This window comes from Chiloscyllium punctatum, chromosome 5 (genome assembly GCF_047496795.1).
Source record: "Chiloscyllium punctatum isolate Juve2018m chromosome 5, sChiPun1.3, whole genome shotgun sequence".
Lineage (NCBI taxonomy): Eukaryota > Metazoa > Chordata > Chondrichthyes > Orectolobiformes > Hemiscylliidae > Chiloscyllium > Chiloscyllium punctatum.
Genome location: NC_092743.1, coordinates 108,663,900 through 108,682,489, shown reverse-complemented (window position 1 = coordinate 108,682,489; position 18,590 = coordinate 108,663,900). Strand labels below are relative to the sequence as shown.

Genomic DNA, 18,590 nt, shown 5'->3' with positions numbered 1-18,590 from the left:
GCACTGGCTTTCGGAGCACTGCTCCTTCATCGGGTAGCTGTGGAGAATAAGACCATAAGACACAGAATTTACAGCAAAGGATTACAGTGTCATGCAACTGAAATAATATATTAAACAAACCTGGATTGTTGTGAATTCTTTCATCTTTTAGAATGGGTTGCAGATTTTGGTTCATTAATATGTAAATACTAGAACAACTTTTAAGTCACCTTCTCGAGATATTTTAAGGTTTTATAACAAAAGGTGACGTCTCAGCTCACAATGCATTAAAGGTGTGAGGTTAGAGTCAGACTGGTTCTATTTCCGAAGTGGAATTTACAAAATATTACATGCATTAACTGCTTGCAGATTGTGCATTTTTGAGCAAAATAGAGTGTATCTGCAAATATAATGCCGCAAATACAAATTCACCCCATTGACTTATATGTGTGTGCACGAGAGAGACAGTGTGTGAGTGTAAGTGTACATGAGAGTGTGTTTGCGTGTGTGAAAGCATAGTAAAGTGTGTGCATGGGTATGAGTGTGGGGGTGTATGTGTGTGTGAGAGAAAGTGTGTGTATGAGAGAGTGCCTGCGTGAGAGTGTGTGTGTGTGTGTGTGTGTGTGAGCAAGAGAGAGAGAGGGTACAGTGTAGTGGGGTCACCTGTACTGTGACATGAACCCAAGGTCCCGGTTGAGGCCATCCTCATGGGTACCAAACTTGGCCAGCAGCCTCTCCTTGGCCACTTGTGTTTTTGCCTATACCAAAGTCTGCCTTGGAGGATAGTAACCTGAAGATCCGAGGCCGAATGTCTCTGACCGCTGAAGTGTTCCCCGACTGGGAGGGAACACCCCTATCTGGTGGTTATTGTGCGGTGGCCATTCATCTGTTGTAGCATCTGCTTGGTCTTGCCAATGTACCATGCCTCGGGCATCCTTGTCTGCAGTATATGAGTTGACAACATTGGCTGAGTCACATGAGTACCTACCAGGTACACAATGGGTGGTGTCCCCATAGGTAATGGTGGTGTCCGTGTTGACACTGACATATCTTGCCGAGGTTGATATGACGGTTATGTTGTGGTTGATGTCCTGAAGGCTGGGCAGTTTGCTGTGAACAATTGTCTGTTTTAGGTTTGGTAGTTGTTTAAAGGCAAGAAGTGGAGGCATAGAGAAGGTTTTGGTGAGATGCTCATCCTCATCGATATTGTATTGCAGGCTGCAAAGAAGATGGTGGAGGTTTTTGGCTCCCATGAAGTAATAGACAACGAAGGGTACCCTCTCGATTGCAACCTTTGCCTGTCTCCTGAGGAGGTCGTTACGGTTTCTCGCTGTGGCACGTCAGAACTGGTGATCGATGAGTTGAGCAGCTAGCCTGTTCTTATGAAGGTATCCTTGAGAACCCTCAGGTGCCCTTCACATTCCTACTCATCTGAATAGATCCTGTATATGTGTAGGGCTTGTCCATAGGGGATGGCTGTTTTAATATGTTTATGGTGGAAGCTAGAGAAGTGTAGCATCGTGAGGTTATCCATGGGTTTGTGGTAGAGTGAGGTACTGAGATGCCCATCTTGATGGAGATGCATGTTTCCAAGAATGAGACAGATACTAAAGAGTAGTTCAATGTAAGTCTGGTGTGGTCCAGCCCTCTCTGATACATACACGCACATACACCCCCCACACTCATATCCACTCGCACACCCTCTCTCACAGGCTTATACTCCATCACACCCAGACACACACTTTACCAAGCTTTCACACACGCAAATACATATGCAAACAAGGTCAACTTATTGGACCACACCCTTCAATTGAAAGGGATTGAAGTTCTCAGCTAAGGGCTCAATTTCTGCAACTCCACCAAACTGGACCCCATTAGTCTTGCGGCAGACACGGAGGAAATCATTGGATGAATGAGAAGCCAGGAATTCTTCCAAGATATCAATAGTGATCCCAATGAGCCAACTGACAGAACAGTCATCAGAGAGTCCATAGAGGAGCCACCAAAGAGGAGTCAATTTGGACCCCTCAGGAGGGCCACTGCCCTGTGCTTGACATGTATGCTCAAACCATCAACAAATCTGCAAATGCCAGATTCATCAGCCGCATCCACAAGGTAGGGGAAAACATCACCCGATCACAAGCTAAAGCCATTTGTTTTCTGAAAACCAATCGCAACATTGTCATCAAACCAGCAGATAAAGGAGGAGCCATCGGCATTCAGAATAGAACGAGCTACTGCAAGGAAGTGTACCAACCACTGAACAACCAGGAACACTACAGGCGACTGCCAGCCGATCCAACCAAAGAACACATCTGTGAACTAAAGACTTTTGATCCAGCCTTTCAGAGTTCTCTATGTGCCTGCATTCCACATACTTCTCACGTAGGGGACTTCTACTGCCTTCCAAAGATACACAAAGCTAACACACCAGGACGTCCCATCGTATCAGGCAATGGGACCCTGTGTGAGAACCTCTCTGGCTATGTGAAGGGCACCTTGAAACCCATTGTAGCCGGGACCCCCAGCTTCTCTTGTGACACTACAGATTCCTTACAAAAACTCAGCACCAACGGACTAGTCGAACCGGGCAAATTCCTTGTCAAAATGTATGTTTCAGCACTCTACACCAGCATTCCCCATGATGACAATATCGCTGCAACAGCCTCAGTACTCAATACCAACAATTGCCAACCATCCTACAACTCATCCGCTTCATCCTCGACTGCAATGTTTTCACCTTTGAATACTAGTTCTTCATCCAGGCACATGGAACAGCCATGGGGACCAAACTTGCACCCCAGTATGCCAACATTTTTAGATTAGATTCCCTACAGTGTGGAAACAGGCCCTTCGACCCAACCAGTCCACACAAACCCTCCGAAGAGTAACCCACCCAGACCCGTTTCTTTCTGACTAATGCACCTAACACTATGGACAATTTTAACCACTGAGCCACCTTGCTGCCCCCATTTTCATACACTACTTCGAACAAGACTTCTTTGCTGCACAGGACCTCCAACCAGCATGATACAGCAGATATATTGATGACATTTTCTTCCTCTGGACCCATGGCGGGGAGTCACTGACACAACAACACAGTGATATCAACAAGTTTTATCCCACCATCAGACTTACCATGCACTACACTTTAGTATCTGTCTTTTTCTTGGGCACCTCCAGAGGGCCGCTGCTCTGGACTTGACATATATGCTCAAACTGTTAGGAAATGTGTAAATGCCAGATTCATCAGCTGCTCCCACAAGATAGAGCAGAACATCACCCAATCACAATGCAACACCATCCATGCTCTCAAAATCAATTGCAACATTGTCATTAAACCAGAAGGTAAAAGAGGTGCCATTGTCATTCAGAATAGAACGGACTACTGCAAGGAAGTGTATCAACAACTGAACAACCAGGAACACTACAGGCAACTGCCAGCTGATCCAACCAAAGAAAACATCTGTGAACTAAACACATTGATTAAGCCTTTCAGGGTTCTCTACACGCTCTCATCCCATGTAATTCTTGCGTAAAGGACTTCTACTGACTTCCGAAGATACACAAATCCAGCACACCTGCATGTCCCATCATATCAGGCAATGGAACCCTGTGTGAGAACCTCCCTGGCTATGTTGAAGGCATATTGAAACCCATTGTACAGGGGACCCACAGCTTCTGTTGCGACACTTCAGATTTCTTACAAAATCTCAGCACCCACAGACTAGTCAAAACAGGAACTTTCCTCGTCACAATAGACGCTTCAGCGTTCTACACCAGCATCCCACATGATGACAGCATTGCTGCAACAGCCTCAGTACTCAATACCAACAATTGCAAATTGCCGAGCACTATACTACAACTCATCTGCTTCATTCTTGACTACAATGTTTTCATCTTTGACAACCAGTTCTTCATCCAGACACACAAAACAGCCATGGGAACCAAACTTGCACCCCAATATGCCAACATTTTCATGCACAAGTTAAAACAAGACTTCTTAGCTGCAGAGGACCTCCACCAACACTAAACATCAGATGTATTGACAACACTTCCATCCTCTGGACCAATGGCGACGAGTTACTGAAACAAATACACAGTGATATCAACGAACAGTCAATGCATGTAATATTTTATAAATTCCACTTTGGAAATAGAGCTAGCCTTAATCAAGATTGAGATACAAACTGAATCTAACTGTCCAACTCCGGCATCTCCACATTATCACTCACACCTTTAATGCATTATCTGAGCTATGATGTCACCTTTTGTTGTAAAACCTTACGTTATCTCAAGAAGGTGACTTAAAAGAAGTTCTGTGATATACATATTAATGAACTGAAACCTGCAACCAATTCTAAAAGTTGAAAGATTTAACAACAATCCAGGTTTATTCAATGTCATTTCAGTTGCATGACATTGTAATCTTTTGCTATAAATTCTGTGTCTTATGGTCTTATTCTCCACAGCTACCTGATGAAGGAACATGCTTCAAAAGCTTGTGCTTCTAAATAAACCTGTTGGACTATAACCTGGTGTTGTGTGATTTTCAACTTTGTACACGCCAGTCCAACAACATCGGTTCTTCCATATTATCCCTCAGATATTGACAGTGGGGGATAAGCCACTGATAGTGACACCATTGGATACCAAGGGACTTTCTGGTTAGAGGTAGTCAATGCCTGGTTATGTTGCAAGGCAAGGCAGGGCAGTGATGCAGTAAGCATGCAGGTAAGCACAAAATGATTGAGCACTCAGAGCAAATGAGCAGCCCTGAGATGCAACCTCGTACATCTGAGAGCTCAGCGTCTGTCCATGCACACAAAATATCCTTCCAGCAGTCTTTCAATGTTAGTTGCTAGTGCACCCTGCAACACAAATCTCTGCTTCTTAAGCATCCATGAGGATTTCGAAGATTTGGCAAATATTGGAGACCAGTATCTGTGGATGATGGTTACGTGTGGCTGGTGCTCTGAGATGCTGTTGCATGGTGAGTAAATTTGAGACCGTTCATAACCAAGAGCAAGTTGCATTTACTCAGTGCTCGTTCTGACTTCCATATTCAGAATCCTCTGCATCTTATTTGCTTGTGATGGGTGCTATGATGGGAAGCTACAAATTACTGAGGCAAGATATGCAATTAATGTCCTTAATAAGCAATAAAGCCCATAATTAGAAACTCAGTGCCTAGCAAGATGCTTGCCTTTATGCCTGGAACTTAATTAAATGGTGCAACAAGTTGCTGCCACTGCTGGGCCTCACTGGATTTCTTGAGTTGGCTCTCATTCAACAAAGGGATATGTGAATTACCTCGATGATGTGAATGTCCATATTTATGAGGCATTGCTGAAGAGTGAATATTGTTTGTAGCCATGATGATTTGAAGCATTTTTATTGGCAGCTTATGTATGTCCAATTTTTAAAGTATTGAAATAACTCCCCAAAGACCAGTATCCCATCATTTAGTCATTTTATTTACATATGCATAGTACTGGACACAGGACCAGCTCCGAGAGTGAACAGAACCCCGACAATCCTGTTTATATATTTTTTTCTTTTTAAAAATTTTCTTTTTTCTTGTATTATTACACAGGGAATAAACAACGTGTACATAAAACTTTATTCATGTTCCACCACCAGGAAGAAAGGAAACATCTGAGTGCCCAGTGACAGGCACACTGTTTCTCATCAAAGGGCAATGTTGTATGATCAAAAAGTGAAAGGGCAGGGACTAAATCAAAATAAAGTTGGAGAGGGAAATAAAACACTCCACTCCCCGCAGTGCCCACCTCCCCCTGAAAATCTCGAACGTGTTGGTAGACACTGCATGCTCCTTCTTCAGGGACACCTGAGCCCAGACATAACCATGGATGAGGAGCAGGCAGTTGGCTGTAATGACCCCCTCCACGGCTCGCTACCCGGACCTGTTTTGGCTAGTTTGGCCCGGCCCGGGAGCAGACCCACAAGGAGGTCCTCTGACCTACCCTCCGCAACAGGTGCCCAAAGTTCAGGAGCATGGGACTGAAGTACAACCAAAAACAGGGGAGAATGTTTTTTAAGAAAACTAAAAAGAGAGTGCAAATGCCCATACCCAGTATATACATTGTCCACAGCTCCACAGAACAAGCAGTTAGGCTGGGAGTCCGTGAAGCACCACTATCTGTGGTTGCAGGGGACAGCTGCATGCAACACCCTCCAACCCAGATCCTTGAAAGAAAGGGGGAGGACTCCCATGTAGATAGCCCTCCATTGGGGACACTCCTGTTTATTTCTTTTTCCTCTGTCACCGTCACCCTTGGTTTACATGTGGAGAGTCCTTGACACTGACTCAGCTCTCTCAGACCCAGCTTTCAGAGTGAAAAGAACCTCTGACACTCCTGCTTATTTTTTTCTCTTGTTTCTTTTCGTAACTGCGGAAGAAGGGCAGGCACTCCAGTTTAATTAAAAAAAATTTTTTCAATTTATTTTCCCCCATACTATCACCTAAAAGCGGTGCACTCCTGTTTATTTTTTCTTTTTGTTTCTTCTTTATTTCCCCCACACTACCGTCTAACTGTGGAGTGCTTATTTTTCCTGAGCACCCATGTCATGTACGTGCAGGTGTCGGACACAATGAAGGACAACAAGTGTGTAAATCTTTATTGATATTCCACCACCAGGAAGAAAGGAAACACCCAAGTGGCCAGTGACAAGCAGTGCCCTTCACATCAAAGGGCAATGCTGCGTGATCAAACAGTGAAGTGAAGGGGAGGGCAGGGATTAAATCAAAATAGAGTTGAAGAGGGAAATAATATACTCCACTCCCTGTGGTGCCCACCTCTCCCTGAAAATCTTCAGGGTGTTGATAGATACCGCGTGCTCCTTCTCCAGGGACACCCGGGCTCTGACATTACCGTGAAAGAGGGGCAGGCACTCATGTTCATTCTTTTCTCAATTTATTTTCCCCCACACTACCGCCGCCTAACACTGGTGCACTCCTATTTATTCTTTTCTTCCTGGTAAATTTTTCATTTTGTTAAACAGTACAGTTTACAAAATAGTTAACATTAGCAGCTGTATACAAACAAAGAGCAATTTTACAAGGGAGAGGAGCAGCAAAGCCAGGCCCCAAACCCTACTCCTGTTTATTTTCATTTTCCTTTTTTCGAAACAGGGGCAGGCACTTGGCCATGATGACCCCCTCCACGGCTCACTGCCAATCTCTTTTTTTTTAATTTTCCCCCACATTACCGCCTAACAGCGGCAGTGCTTATATTTTCCCCAGCTCTCATGTTGTGTGTGTGCAGGTGTGAGACACAGTGAAAGACAACAGGTGTACAAACCTTTATTCAATTTCTGCCATCAAGAAGAAAGGAAACACCCAAGTGGCCAGTAACAAGCAGTGCCCTTCACACCAAAGGGCAATGCTGCGTGATCAAACAGTGATGGGGAGGGCAGGGATTAAATAAAAATAGAATTAGAGGAGGAAATAAAACACTCCACTCCCTGCAGTGCCCACCTCCCTCTGAACAGTTCGAGGGTGTTGGTAGACACTGCATACTCCTTCTCCAGGTACACCCGGGTTCTGACATAACCGTGGAAGAGGGGCAGGTACTCCTGTTTATTTATCTTTTTCCAAACGTTGCACTCCTGTTAAGTATTTCTTTCTGTTTATTTTATTAAACAGTACAGTTCACAAAATAGTTAACATTAACAGCAATATTCAAACAAACAGCAATTTTAGAAGGGAGATGAGCAGCAAAGCCAGGCCCCAAACCCTACTCCTGTTTTTTTTTTACTGGATGTCTAACACTCCTGTTTTTTTAATTAACCCCCGCACTACCGCCTAACTGCGGTAGTGCGTATTTTTCCCCAGCACCCATGTTTTGTGTGTGCAGGTGTGAGAACTACTCCTGTTTATATCTATCAAGCAGGGCTCCTGATTGGACCGGGTTAACAGCTCCAGTCAGAAATTATATTCTATGAAGTCCACCTGACTGACCTCATTCTAATCGCTACACTTTTCAGGTGGACTATTTGAAGCATAGTTTTCCCAGTCCCCTTGCTAATATTTATTCCTCAACCAAAACTCAAGTAGTTTGGTCTTTTACTTAATTGATGTTGTGGGATTGACTGTTGTATTGCCCATATTATATCAATGAGTGCATTTCAAAGTATTGTGGGATATTCCAAGGTAAATGTAAAGCTAGGTAAACGCAAGTATTTTTGCACAAATATGCACGGCTCAATACTAGAATGTTTTCAAAGAAGCTGTCAATTCTATTTTAAATAAAATGTAACATAAAGAACTATGATATGCTTCAACATTGTTTTGTTGCTTTCTAGGATCAGTTGCTTGGACCTTTAAAAATACATTTGATTAGATAGTGAATGCCACTAGTTAGGAAAATGGCTAGAGAACTATAATTATTGGTGATCCTGACAGTCAAGGAAACAGAAATGAATAGCAAGTGAGAGTTACTTTACTGATACAAAAATCAATCATAACAGTAATGGCACTTTTCACTTGTATTTTCCATAATTGTGAGCACTAACCTCCTATTGCGCCCAAGATGCCTAAGTGTATTCCCTTAGGGGATACAAATATTATCACATACCTCATACCCACTGCCTTTATCTTCCAATTACCACAGGACAAAGTAATATCTGTTAGTAAACCATGTGAGGGGAAACTTTGTAAAGTTTTATTTATACTTGTCAAATGGTACTAATCAAGAATAACAAAAAGAAATGTTGAAGTAAAAGATGTTTAGTTAAGGTTCATTTTCCCATCTCTCTGTAAAAGTTGTTTTCTCACAGGACCAGAATTCTGCTGGCAAAGATTGAATATTTTTTCAAAGCATTCATTACCTTTTGCATACAATGTTTGACTTCATTGCTATTGTGGACTTTGATCTGTGTATGAGGCTAACCTGGCACCGGTCATCATTCCCATTGACAACTCAATCTTGGAGTTAAGCCGAAATCCTGAAAGCATGAGCGTATAATTTCCTTCGTATCCAATATCTAATGAAGGTGTATCATAAGTTTCTTACCTGCACTTGATTTAGTTTGATAATTCTACAGTTTCATCAGTTTAATGCCAGGATTTACAAATGTGTTTCACTTTATTTAAACCAAAAATAGCCTTTTTCATAGAGCTCATGGAATAAAGATCCAATAGTTAGGCAAACAGCTAAAATGTCTGTAAAACTCCTTCAATGCCTGTGTAACTGATTCCTAATTTTGGAGAACAATACAAGTCTTGGAGACAATGCACGCCATGATTCTGCAGAGGGGGGCTTTGCACTCAGTTTGACCCTCCTAATATTTTTGGTACAGAAGTTTAGGCTATAAAGTACATACTGAACAATAGGTGAGTCAAAGAGATTTACACGGTGGTAATGAGATCAGTAGGTGCTTTAAAAAAAACAAGAGAAAAGCTCAACTGATGTGAGCTTGTTATCTAAATAGGGGGATTGTATTTGGTCTTTGACTTCCCCTACCTGTTATTATGTATTTTCAATAATGTTATGCAGGTTGTAAAATCCTGGTGGCTTATCAGTAATTTCAAACTGACTCAGATCATTTTGTGGGTGGGCTCGTATGTATTTTTCTATGTCAGTTTAGAAATAAAGGGCTTTTTTAATTCCGTGAAGTGAGTGAATCTCTGTCCTGCTTATGTTCTGAAACTATAATTAGGACAGTCATTATGACTTAGCATGTTGGTGCAACCTGCTGTGTCTCAATACATCTTAGGCAGTCCCTCCCCCATGCAGGGCAGGTGGTACTTGAAGTGTCGGTGTTGTTTGGTGGTTTTGTGAGCTCTCTTTAATACCTCAACTTTGCCTCCACTTGTTCTTGTAAGGCTATGAGAACTATATGACTTGAGAGCAGAAGTTGATCATTTGCTGTGCCATTGAAGTCTGCTGTGCCATTCAATGAGATAATAGTTTAGATTAGATTAGATTAGATTACAGTGTGGAAACAGGCCCTTCGGCCCAACAAGTCCACACCGACCCGCCGAAGCGCAACCCACCCATACCCCTACATTTACCCCTTACCTAACACTACGGGCAATTTAGCATGGCCAATTCACCTGACCTGCACATCTTTGGACTGTGGGAGGAAACCAGAGCACCCGGAGGAAACCCACGCAGACACAGGGAGAATGTGCAAACTCCACAGAGTCAGTCGCCTGAGGCAGGAATTGAACCCGGGTCTCTGGCGCTGTGAGGCAGCAGTGCTAACCACTGTGCCACCGTGCCGCCCTTTATCTGACAACATTTTCAATTCCACTTTCCTGCCTTTTCCCTATATCCCTTGATTTGCTTATTGATTAAAATTCTGTCTATCTGAGCCTTATATATGCTACAACAACACAGCCTCTACATCCTATGGCAGTAAAGAATACCACCGATTCACTACCCTCTCAATGAAGAAACTCCTCTTCATCTTTGTGCCAAATGGATGACTTCTTACTCAGAGATTATGCCCTCTGATCCTAGATCCCATAAGAGGAAGCACCCTTTCCACATATACCCTACTGAGTACCTTAAGAATCTTATATGTTTCAATAAGATCACCTCTCATTCTTCTAAACTTCAATGAGTGCATTCCCATCCTACTCAATATGTCCTCATAAGAAAATGCCTTTAAAGCCAGGATCAATCCTGTGATCCTTTTCAGGACTGCCTCCAATGCCAATGTAGCTTTTCTTAGACAACAGATTCACATTTGTTCACAGTATTCCAGGTGTGATCAAGTGGTGTCTTGTATTGTTTTATATTTTTATACTCCATCCCTTTGAAATCAAGGCCAACATTCCATTTGTCTTCCCTATTACCCACTGAACTTGTATGCTTTTTTTGTGATTCATACATGAGGACCCTTGTGCTGCAGCTTTCTGTAGTCTTTCAGATTTATTGTCACACATATATAAATACATTAAAAAGTGTTTTTTCCGTGAGATACGCAAAGTGCCGTCATAGTCCAATCTTGACAGTTCTAGACCCAGTTAACATACATAATCACACATGATAATTCCACATCTATAAAGAAAGGATTTCTTCTCTATGATAGATAAAGCAGCTCAGGAAATATTTAATGGATAAGCAGAACTCAAGTGAAGATACACAATTTCTAATATTAGTGTATCAGCTACATTTATATGAAAGGATAGCATGTCAGGTAGATTATTACATTTCTTGCCAGTCCCACATAAAGTCAACATCAACAAGTTTATTCAACATCCTTCTAAAATAATGGCAGAAAAGAAAAAATCGACACCTCGGTGGTAGATCCAAAGACTACATCTGGTTTCCTGAGTTTTTTCTTATGCAACCTATTTAAGAACACTATTCAAAGCGTCAATAACTGAAAAATTATCAATGGTCTCCATTACTTTTTCTGTTCGGATTTTCTTGTTTGTTTGAAAAAGACAAACAGTTCCATGTCCATATCCCATGGCAGGATGCCAAGAAAGATAATGCAATTTATTAGCCACTGATTAAAAAAGCCATTTTGAATTGAGATGTTGAGCCGACGGTTGCCAGTTTGCTGCTTTAAGATGGGATTCTTTACAAGTTGGAATCATCAGTCCATTAGTGGCTGTACTGGAATTGAGTGTGATGAAAACCTGGTGTGTTACTGAACAGACTGAACACCTTCTTGGAGGATTGAGTCCTCATTGATTCACACAGCAAGACAGGCTCATTGTCAGACTGTGGCAGACTGGCGCCCTAACTGGCTGGGATCGCTGTAACTTAGTTAGTCACTTTCCTTTGTTTTCCACACAAGTGTTAGCTCAGTTAGTTATGGGAAAAGGGAAATGGACAAAAAAAAAATGTAGCTGCAGGCTAGTTAGTTCAGTCGAGTGATAAGGGTGACTCAATGAGTCAACAGAGAGTTAGACAACTTAAAACAGATAGATAACTTAAAACAGGTTAAGTTTTACTCCAGTCACTTAACCTGTTTTACATTATCTGTCTTTTTGAAGTTGTCTAACTCTCTGTAGACTCATTGAGTCATTCTTATCACTTGACTAACTAGCCTGCAGCTACCTTTTGTCCATTTCCTTTTTTGAGTAAGTGTCATACATTGACAGTTTTCCATCCTCTAGCTTTCCAGAACATAGGATTCAGGAAGGTTATTGCCAGAGTGTCCACGAGCTCTGTATCCAAGTATGCAATCCAGCATTGATTCACATCTTCTGATTTGCTTGATAAACTTTTCCAGTTAACTTTCCCCATTTTGGTTGGTCGCAGGGCAGAAAATCATATAAGTCACAGAAATGTTTGATCTTTTCAGAGATGTTTTGGCAATATCCTCAAGTATTTTCTGCTGCCCTTCTGGAAGTCTCCTGCCATGACTAAATTCCAGATAGACCTGTTGCTTTCAGGAGTCTGACTTCAAGAATGTGAATGGTATGTCCCATTCATCTTGAAGCTGTATAATTTGGCTTAGCAGATGACATCACTGTTGGGTACCCTGGCTTTTGAAGATCTTGCAAAGTCATTATGATGATTTTTCTTCAGCACATTGAGGTGCCTGCTCTGGGTTGTCCAAGTCTGTGGAGCATTTTATTGTGCAGAGATCACTGCTGCCCAGTAATGCTTGACTCAGGTTTGAGATCCTGTCCCTCAAATAGTCTTTTCCTCAATGAGTTGAAGGCTGAGCTGGAACATTGTAATCATTGATGAATTTCAACATCTATATCTGGCTTCATTGAGGGGAAGTAATTGAATATGGAAAATAGTCTACATTTTGCAGGATCTTGCCATTAATCTCAATTGATTGGGGAGCTGTTTTACTGTAGGAGTCAGTTGGAAAAAGATCATGGGTATCCTGGAATTTACAGAAAGGCTTATTTTCTCACATGCTTTGGTGAAGAAGTCAGCAATAAGTTTTTCTGGCAAATTGGTGACAAACATCTCATGCTTGTTAGGCTTGGCACATGGATGTTATTAACACATTATGATCATATTCTTGCAGCAACGGATGAAATCAAACAGTGGTTCTGCATTGACCCTCAGTAAACCCTAACCAATGCTATAGCAGGTGAGATATTGATTCTCCTTAAGGATTTCAGCGCCAGTACCGGGATGGATTCTGGAAAGGTGTGATAGGCGAGGATGAACTAGGGAATACAAGCACAAAATCTCATGATAAGGTCCATAATCTAAACATATGTCATCAATCAAGCAAAGGACAACAGAGTTGTTTGCGTCACCTGTGCCATGATAAGTAAGTGCTGGATTTTGCACCATCTTAATTCAGTATGCTGTCTCTTTCAGCTTGGCCTCCAAACAGAATAACAGAATAATTACCTCAAGAGAAGTAACATTGAAGGCCTCAAACACTCCCCAAGGTTGGACCTTCTAATTCAGCCCCTGACTGCTGACCTCTCAACTTACACCAACCATGAGCTACAGATGTGTGCCTCATCACACCCTAAGGTCCACCAGAACAAGCACCTGAGAAGGGTTTCTTTGCCTTATTACCAGGAAACATGGTGACATGTTTGATGGAACAATCAAGAGATATTGCCTTGACTCATCATAAGTGCAAAACTTTGCAGATGGGAAACTTTGCTACATTTCAGGAGAAAAGTCCTCCAGGATCCTGAAGACAATAGCATTATACCTCATGTTTACAGTATAGGGAATCCTACATGATTACAATAGTCATATAGATCAGCTCAGCTATTAGCTTTGTGAAGCACGGAAGGAGAACGTAAGAATGTAAGTCTGAGGAGCAAAAGTAGGCAATTTATACAATCATGGCTGATCTCAAACAAGATTAGGTTCTTAGGCTTGCATACAATTTCCGGATTAGCTGGTTGGTATTTCACATTTCCACAACCGACTCAAGTTACAGATTTTCTACTGGTGGCCATTGCCAAATTTCATAACAATGACCTCATAAATCATCTCTGTGTCCATCCATGCAGGCTTAATTAAGAACATTAGATTAACTTTGATTGTGATGCACAGTGCCAGTGTTGGATTTATGTGGACAAAGTTGTGTGATTTTTGACTTTACCTTTGATTGTGATGCTGGATACAATTGTGTGCTCATAATTTTATTTAGCTTATCTCATTTTAATCTTGGTATTAGCATTGGGATCCTATTCAGATAAACATCTAAACAATTTTCTGGTGTGCTTTATAGTTTCATTAGTATGGTAAGAATCTAGAAACCACCAAAGACCATGCAACCAATTTCTTTAGTCAGTCTTGCAACTAGTGTCCAGATGATTTTTAGTTATGTCTTCCTTTGGCATTGTACTTGTAAATTATTGTATCTTATTGATTTCAGTATTTGCTGTCTCTTCTTTGAGCATTGATAATTGTCCCTTTCCCCGGTACTGGTTGGAAGTCTGAACCAAATATTGATAAATATTATCTAGCAAAGTCCTTGTACCAGGTCATAAAGTCATAGAGATGTACAGCATGGAAACAGACCCTTTGGTCCAACCTGTCCATGCCGACCAGATATCCCAACCCAATCTAGTCCCACCTGCCAGCACCCGGTCCATATCCCTCCAAACCCTTCTTATTCATATACCCATCCAAATGCCTCTTAAATGTTACAATTGTACCAGCCTCCATCACACCCTCTGGCAGCTCATTCCATACCCGTACCACCCTCTGCTTGAAAAAGTTGCCCCTTAGGTCTCTTTTATATCTTTCCCCTCTCACCCTAAACCTATGCCTTCTAGTTCTGGACTCCCTGATCCCAGGGAAAAGACTTTGTCTATTTATCCTGTCCATGCCCCTCATAATTTTGTAAACCTCTATAAGGTCACCCCTCAGCTTCCGACGCTCCAGGGAAATAGCACCAGCCTGTTCAGCCTCTCCCTGCAGCTCAGATCCTCCAACCCTGGCAACATCCTTGTAAATCTTTTTTGAACCATTTTAAGTTTTACAACATCTTTCCTATAGGAAGGAGACCAGAATTGCATGCAATGTTCCAACAGTGGTCTAACCAATTATCTGTACAGCCGCAACATGACCTTCCAACTCCTGTACTCAATACTCTGACCAACAAAGGAAAGCATACCAAACGCCTTGATCGCTATCCTATCTACCTGCGACTCCACTTTCAAGGAGCTATGAACCTGCACACCAAGGTCTCTTTGTTCAGCAACACTCCCTAGGACCTTACCATTAATTGTGTATGTCCTGCTAAGATTTGCTTTCCCAAAATGCAGCACCTCGCATTTATCTGAATTAAACTCCATCTGCCACTTCTCCTGTTACATATATGTTTGGTGTGTATAGTGAGTCAAGGCAGATTTGAATTACAGTAATTTATAGTCCACGATGATTGGCACTGATATGTAAGATGTTTAGCTCCAGAAATTTGATGTGAAACATCTACCTATCTATTGCAGAAAATCTGATTTTGGAATATGAACAACACTGCCATCAGAGAGTCAGCCAAGATAATGTGGGGCTGGAGTTACATATGGGCCAAGCTATATAGAGTGATATGTTCCCTTCCCTTATCTAACCTGAAGGGCATTTGTAAACTGTGGGCTTCTACAACAAAAGCAGCAGCTTTCACACTTAATTGTTTGGTGCTGAGTTCAGTTTCATAAATTTTGCTATGTTGCAACTTGGGCTACTGATCTAGCTTCATTGCATACCTTTCATTGTTCGTTAAGTAGAGAGTTTACTGCTTAACTGCTGTGTAAAGAAATGGCTTCAAAATTCAGTGACATGTGTTGAACCATAATGTGGTGGATCGAGGTGACAGCATTCACTGTTTAATAGGTTCAGTATATTTCAACAGGTATTTAGGATCATGCTTCATCTTCAACTCCACTTCCTGCGCAATTCCTGTATTCCTTGGTCCATAGAGTACAACAATCTATTTGTTCAAATGAGCAATATCCAACAAAAGTCAGACTGATAGAAACAAGCTCACAATCTGTGATAATATTGACATGTTCACAAGATCAGCTGCGTAGAACTCCTGCATTCTTTAATGTTGCTGATGGCATGGCTTTTGTTTTTGTTCATTCATAGGATGTGAGCATCGCCTTCAAGTCCACTATTTATTGCCCATCCTTAGTCACTCTTAAGAAAGGGCTGACAGTATCTGCCATGTTGAATCCTTTGCCATAAACAGCAACCCAAGAGGTACATACTATAATGACCTGATTTTAAAACTAAGCAGCTACAGAGGTCCTTAGATAGGAATGGACCTACTAAAAGCCAAGCAGAGGCAAACAATAAACAGGTAGGTGAGGAGAGGTGATGAGAAGATTTCTTATGAACACAGTTTAGGGAATTAGCTAAAAGATCCCAACTGTGAAAGAACTGTTGACATGTTCCAGATTGGCAATTTTGCACTTGTATCATGAATAATATTATAAATGTTAATGCGTGTTCATTCAAGGAGTCTTTTATAACCAGTATAATGTTGTCATGCATTATTTTAAATGGCATTGATACAAGTTTAATTTCCTTTCCCTTTACCATGTAATGTTGCAAGTATTTTTAATAGGACCCTCGTGACAAACATTTTTTTCAAAGGGCTCCTTTTGAAAATGTTGTGTTTGATAATTGATAAACAATGGCATAATTACTGTTGTGTTTGTTTCAGCTTGCAGCTCTAGCAGATGCTGCAGAAGAGAATCAGGCCAACTTGTACCAAGTTTTCACCAGGTTGAAAAGTGGCACCCATTTATTCGTCCAATTGATTGGCCTGTGGCAAAATTTGAGCCCTGATGAGATGACCATACTGAAGGCTACATTTTTACCACTGATGCAAGATAGTCAGGAATTAGTAAGTACCATGTAAGGTTGTAAAATATATGGTTTCTCTACAGAGATGTTCATTCTTGAGATATATTGAACAGATTGATGCTGCAGATGCTCTCCAAATCGCACTGAGTTTTTGCTGCTGCACTATTTCTAAGAATAGCTTTTCTTAAACAGAGATTCTTGACTTTAAATTTACCATTGACAGAAATTATTGTTGTCATGTCATGTTTAACTGAGAAGTGCATGTAGGTTAAATAGAATTGATATTAGCATCACCTTAAGTACATTTCTCCGCAAGAAGATAAACCAATAAATAGTTCAAGATATGGTCTATGAAGTACTTTCCTTCACAAATAATGTATATCTTAACAAGATATTACTTTATACTCTTGAGAGAAAATTCTCAATAAATGTTCCCTGATTACCCAAAGGTAATTCAATAAAAGTGTAGAATCTTCCCCGCACTGCAATCTTGCTGTCCGTAAAGAGAAAAACTCTAAGCTGCAGCATCCTGCGTAATATTTGATGTCTCAGTTGATCCTATTCCAATAACATTCAACCCAGTTCATGCATATCAAATGCTTTTTTTCTGACAATCTGTTTTATGACCAAAACTCATCCAAAATGCAAAGTCAAAGGTTTGCCACCTCTTTCCAGAATCAGTGGTACTGTTTTGTCCTCAGAACTCATCCGCTTTCCAAGAAGAACTGCAGTCCAACATAAAATGCTATGTCGTTTATTTCACAGTGAAACAAGATCATATTCTGTGGCAGTTGTCTAATTGATTACATATAGCAAGCTACTCATGTTCTCCATTAGCAAATATGTTGAATTAATACCTACATTAGATAACTAGTTTCAAATGGAAAATATGCTTCTATTTTTACTGTTAGTTATTTAATTTAAAATCTGCTACAGTATTAAAGCATGCCACACTGAGGCAAAGCTAACTTATGTTATACCCAGTCCAGATGGCTGGTATGTGGATTACACAGTTGTGATTGTTGAAAGTGTTCATGGTGACATTAATATACAAGTTACTTGGCTGACATTGCCGTGGAGTTGTTAAATTTTCTGTTAATTGCTTTTATTTGAAATTCATAAGAAATAGGATCTTGCTGTATGGCCCCTATTCACAATTCAATAGGGTCATGATTGAGCTTTCACTTCAGTTCTATTTTGATTCTCTTAGGTTTTATTGGATATTACTCATTTAAACAGGTGGACGTTTGGATCCTATCAGGTTTATGAAAACAGCGAGGAAAATCATGTACAAGATTATTGACATGTTCACGAAACTCTCTGTCACAGAGCTCCCACACTTTTGAATGTTTGTTTCAGTGTTTATTACCCATTATCATTTGCCGTTGAGAAGAGAGTACTGAGCTGTGTTTTTTAATTTCTGCAGTCCTTTTGGAATAGTTATACTCATACAGCTGTTTGGGAGGAAGCCCTGAGTTTTGAACTCATATGCCATATCAAAGTGGTGCAATGCATGGAGAGGACCTTTCACATTGTGGTGCTCTGATGCATCAGCTGCTCTTGTACTTGTAAGTGATAGAGATTATTGGTTTGGTTGCTGGTAAAAACTGCTGCTACTGTGTTCCAATCATAGACAGAGTGAATGTTTAATCTGATGAATGGAGTACTCTTAAAGCTGCTTGCTTTGTCTTAGTGTTGAGCTCTTTAAGTGTTGTTTGTAACTGCACTCATCCAGGCAAGTGAAGAGTTTTTCATTACACTCCTGCATTCTAGATGGCAGGCCAGCTTTGGGTGGTGAAAATGTGAATTAGTCACTGCAGAATTCCCAGCCTGATCTTGTAACCACAATATTTATACGACTGGTCCAAATAA

General features: G+C 41.1%; 1 protein-coding gene across 4 annotated transcripts in view; it reads left to right on the top strand.

The window, feature by feature from the left end:
- bbs9 (Bardet-Biedl syndrome 9) overlaps positions 1 to 18,590 on the top strand; it is a 546,582-nt gene that overhangs the window by 278,339 nt on the left and 249,653 nt on the right. For all 4 annotated transcript variants that reach the window (XM_072571014.1, XM_072571013.1, XM_072571017.1 and 1 more), the window contains one exon: positions 16,576 to 16,758. In XM_072571014.1, the coding sequence (XP_072427115.1) occupies positions 16,576 to 16,758 (183 nt within the window). The remainder of the gene's footprint in view (positions 1 to 16,575; positions 16,759 to 18,590) is intronic.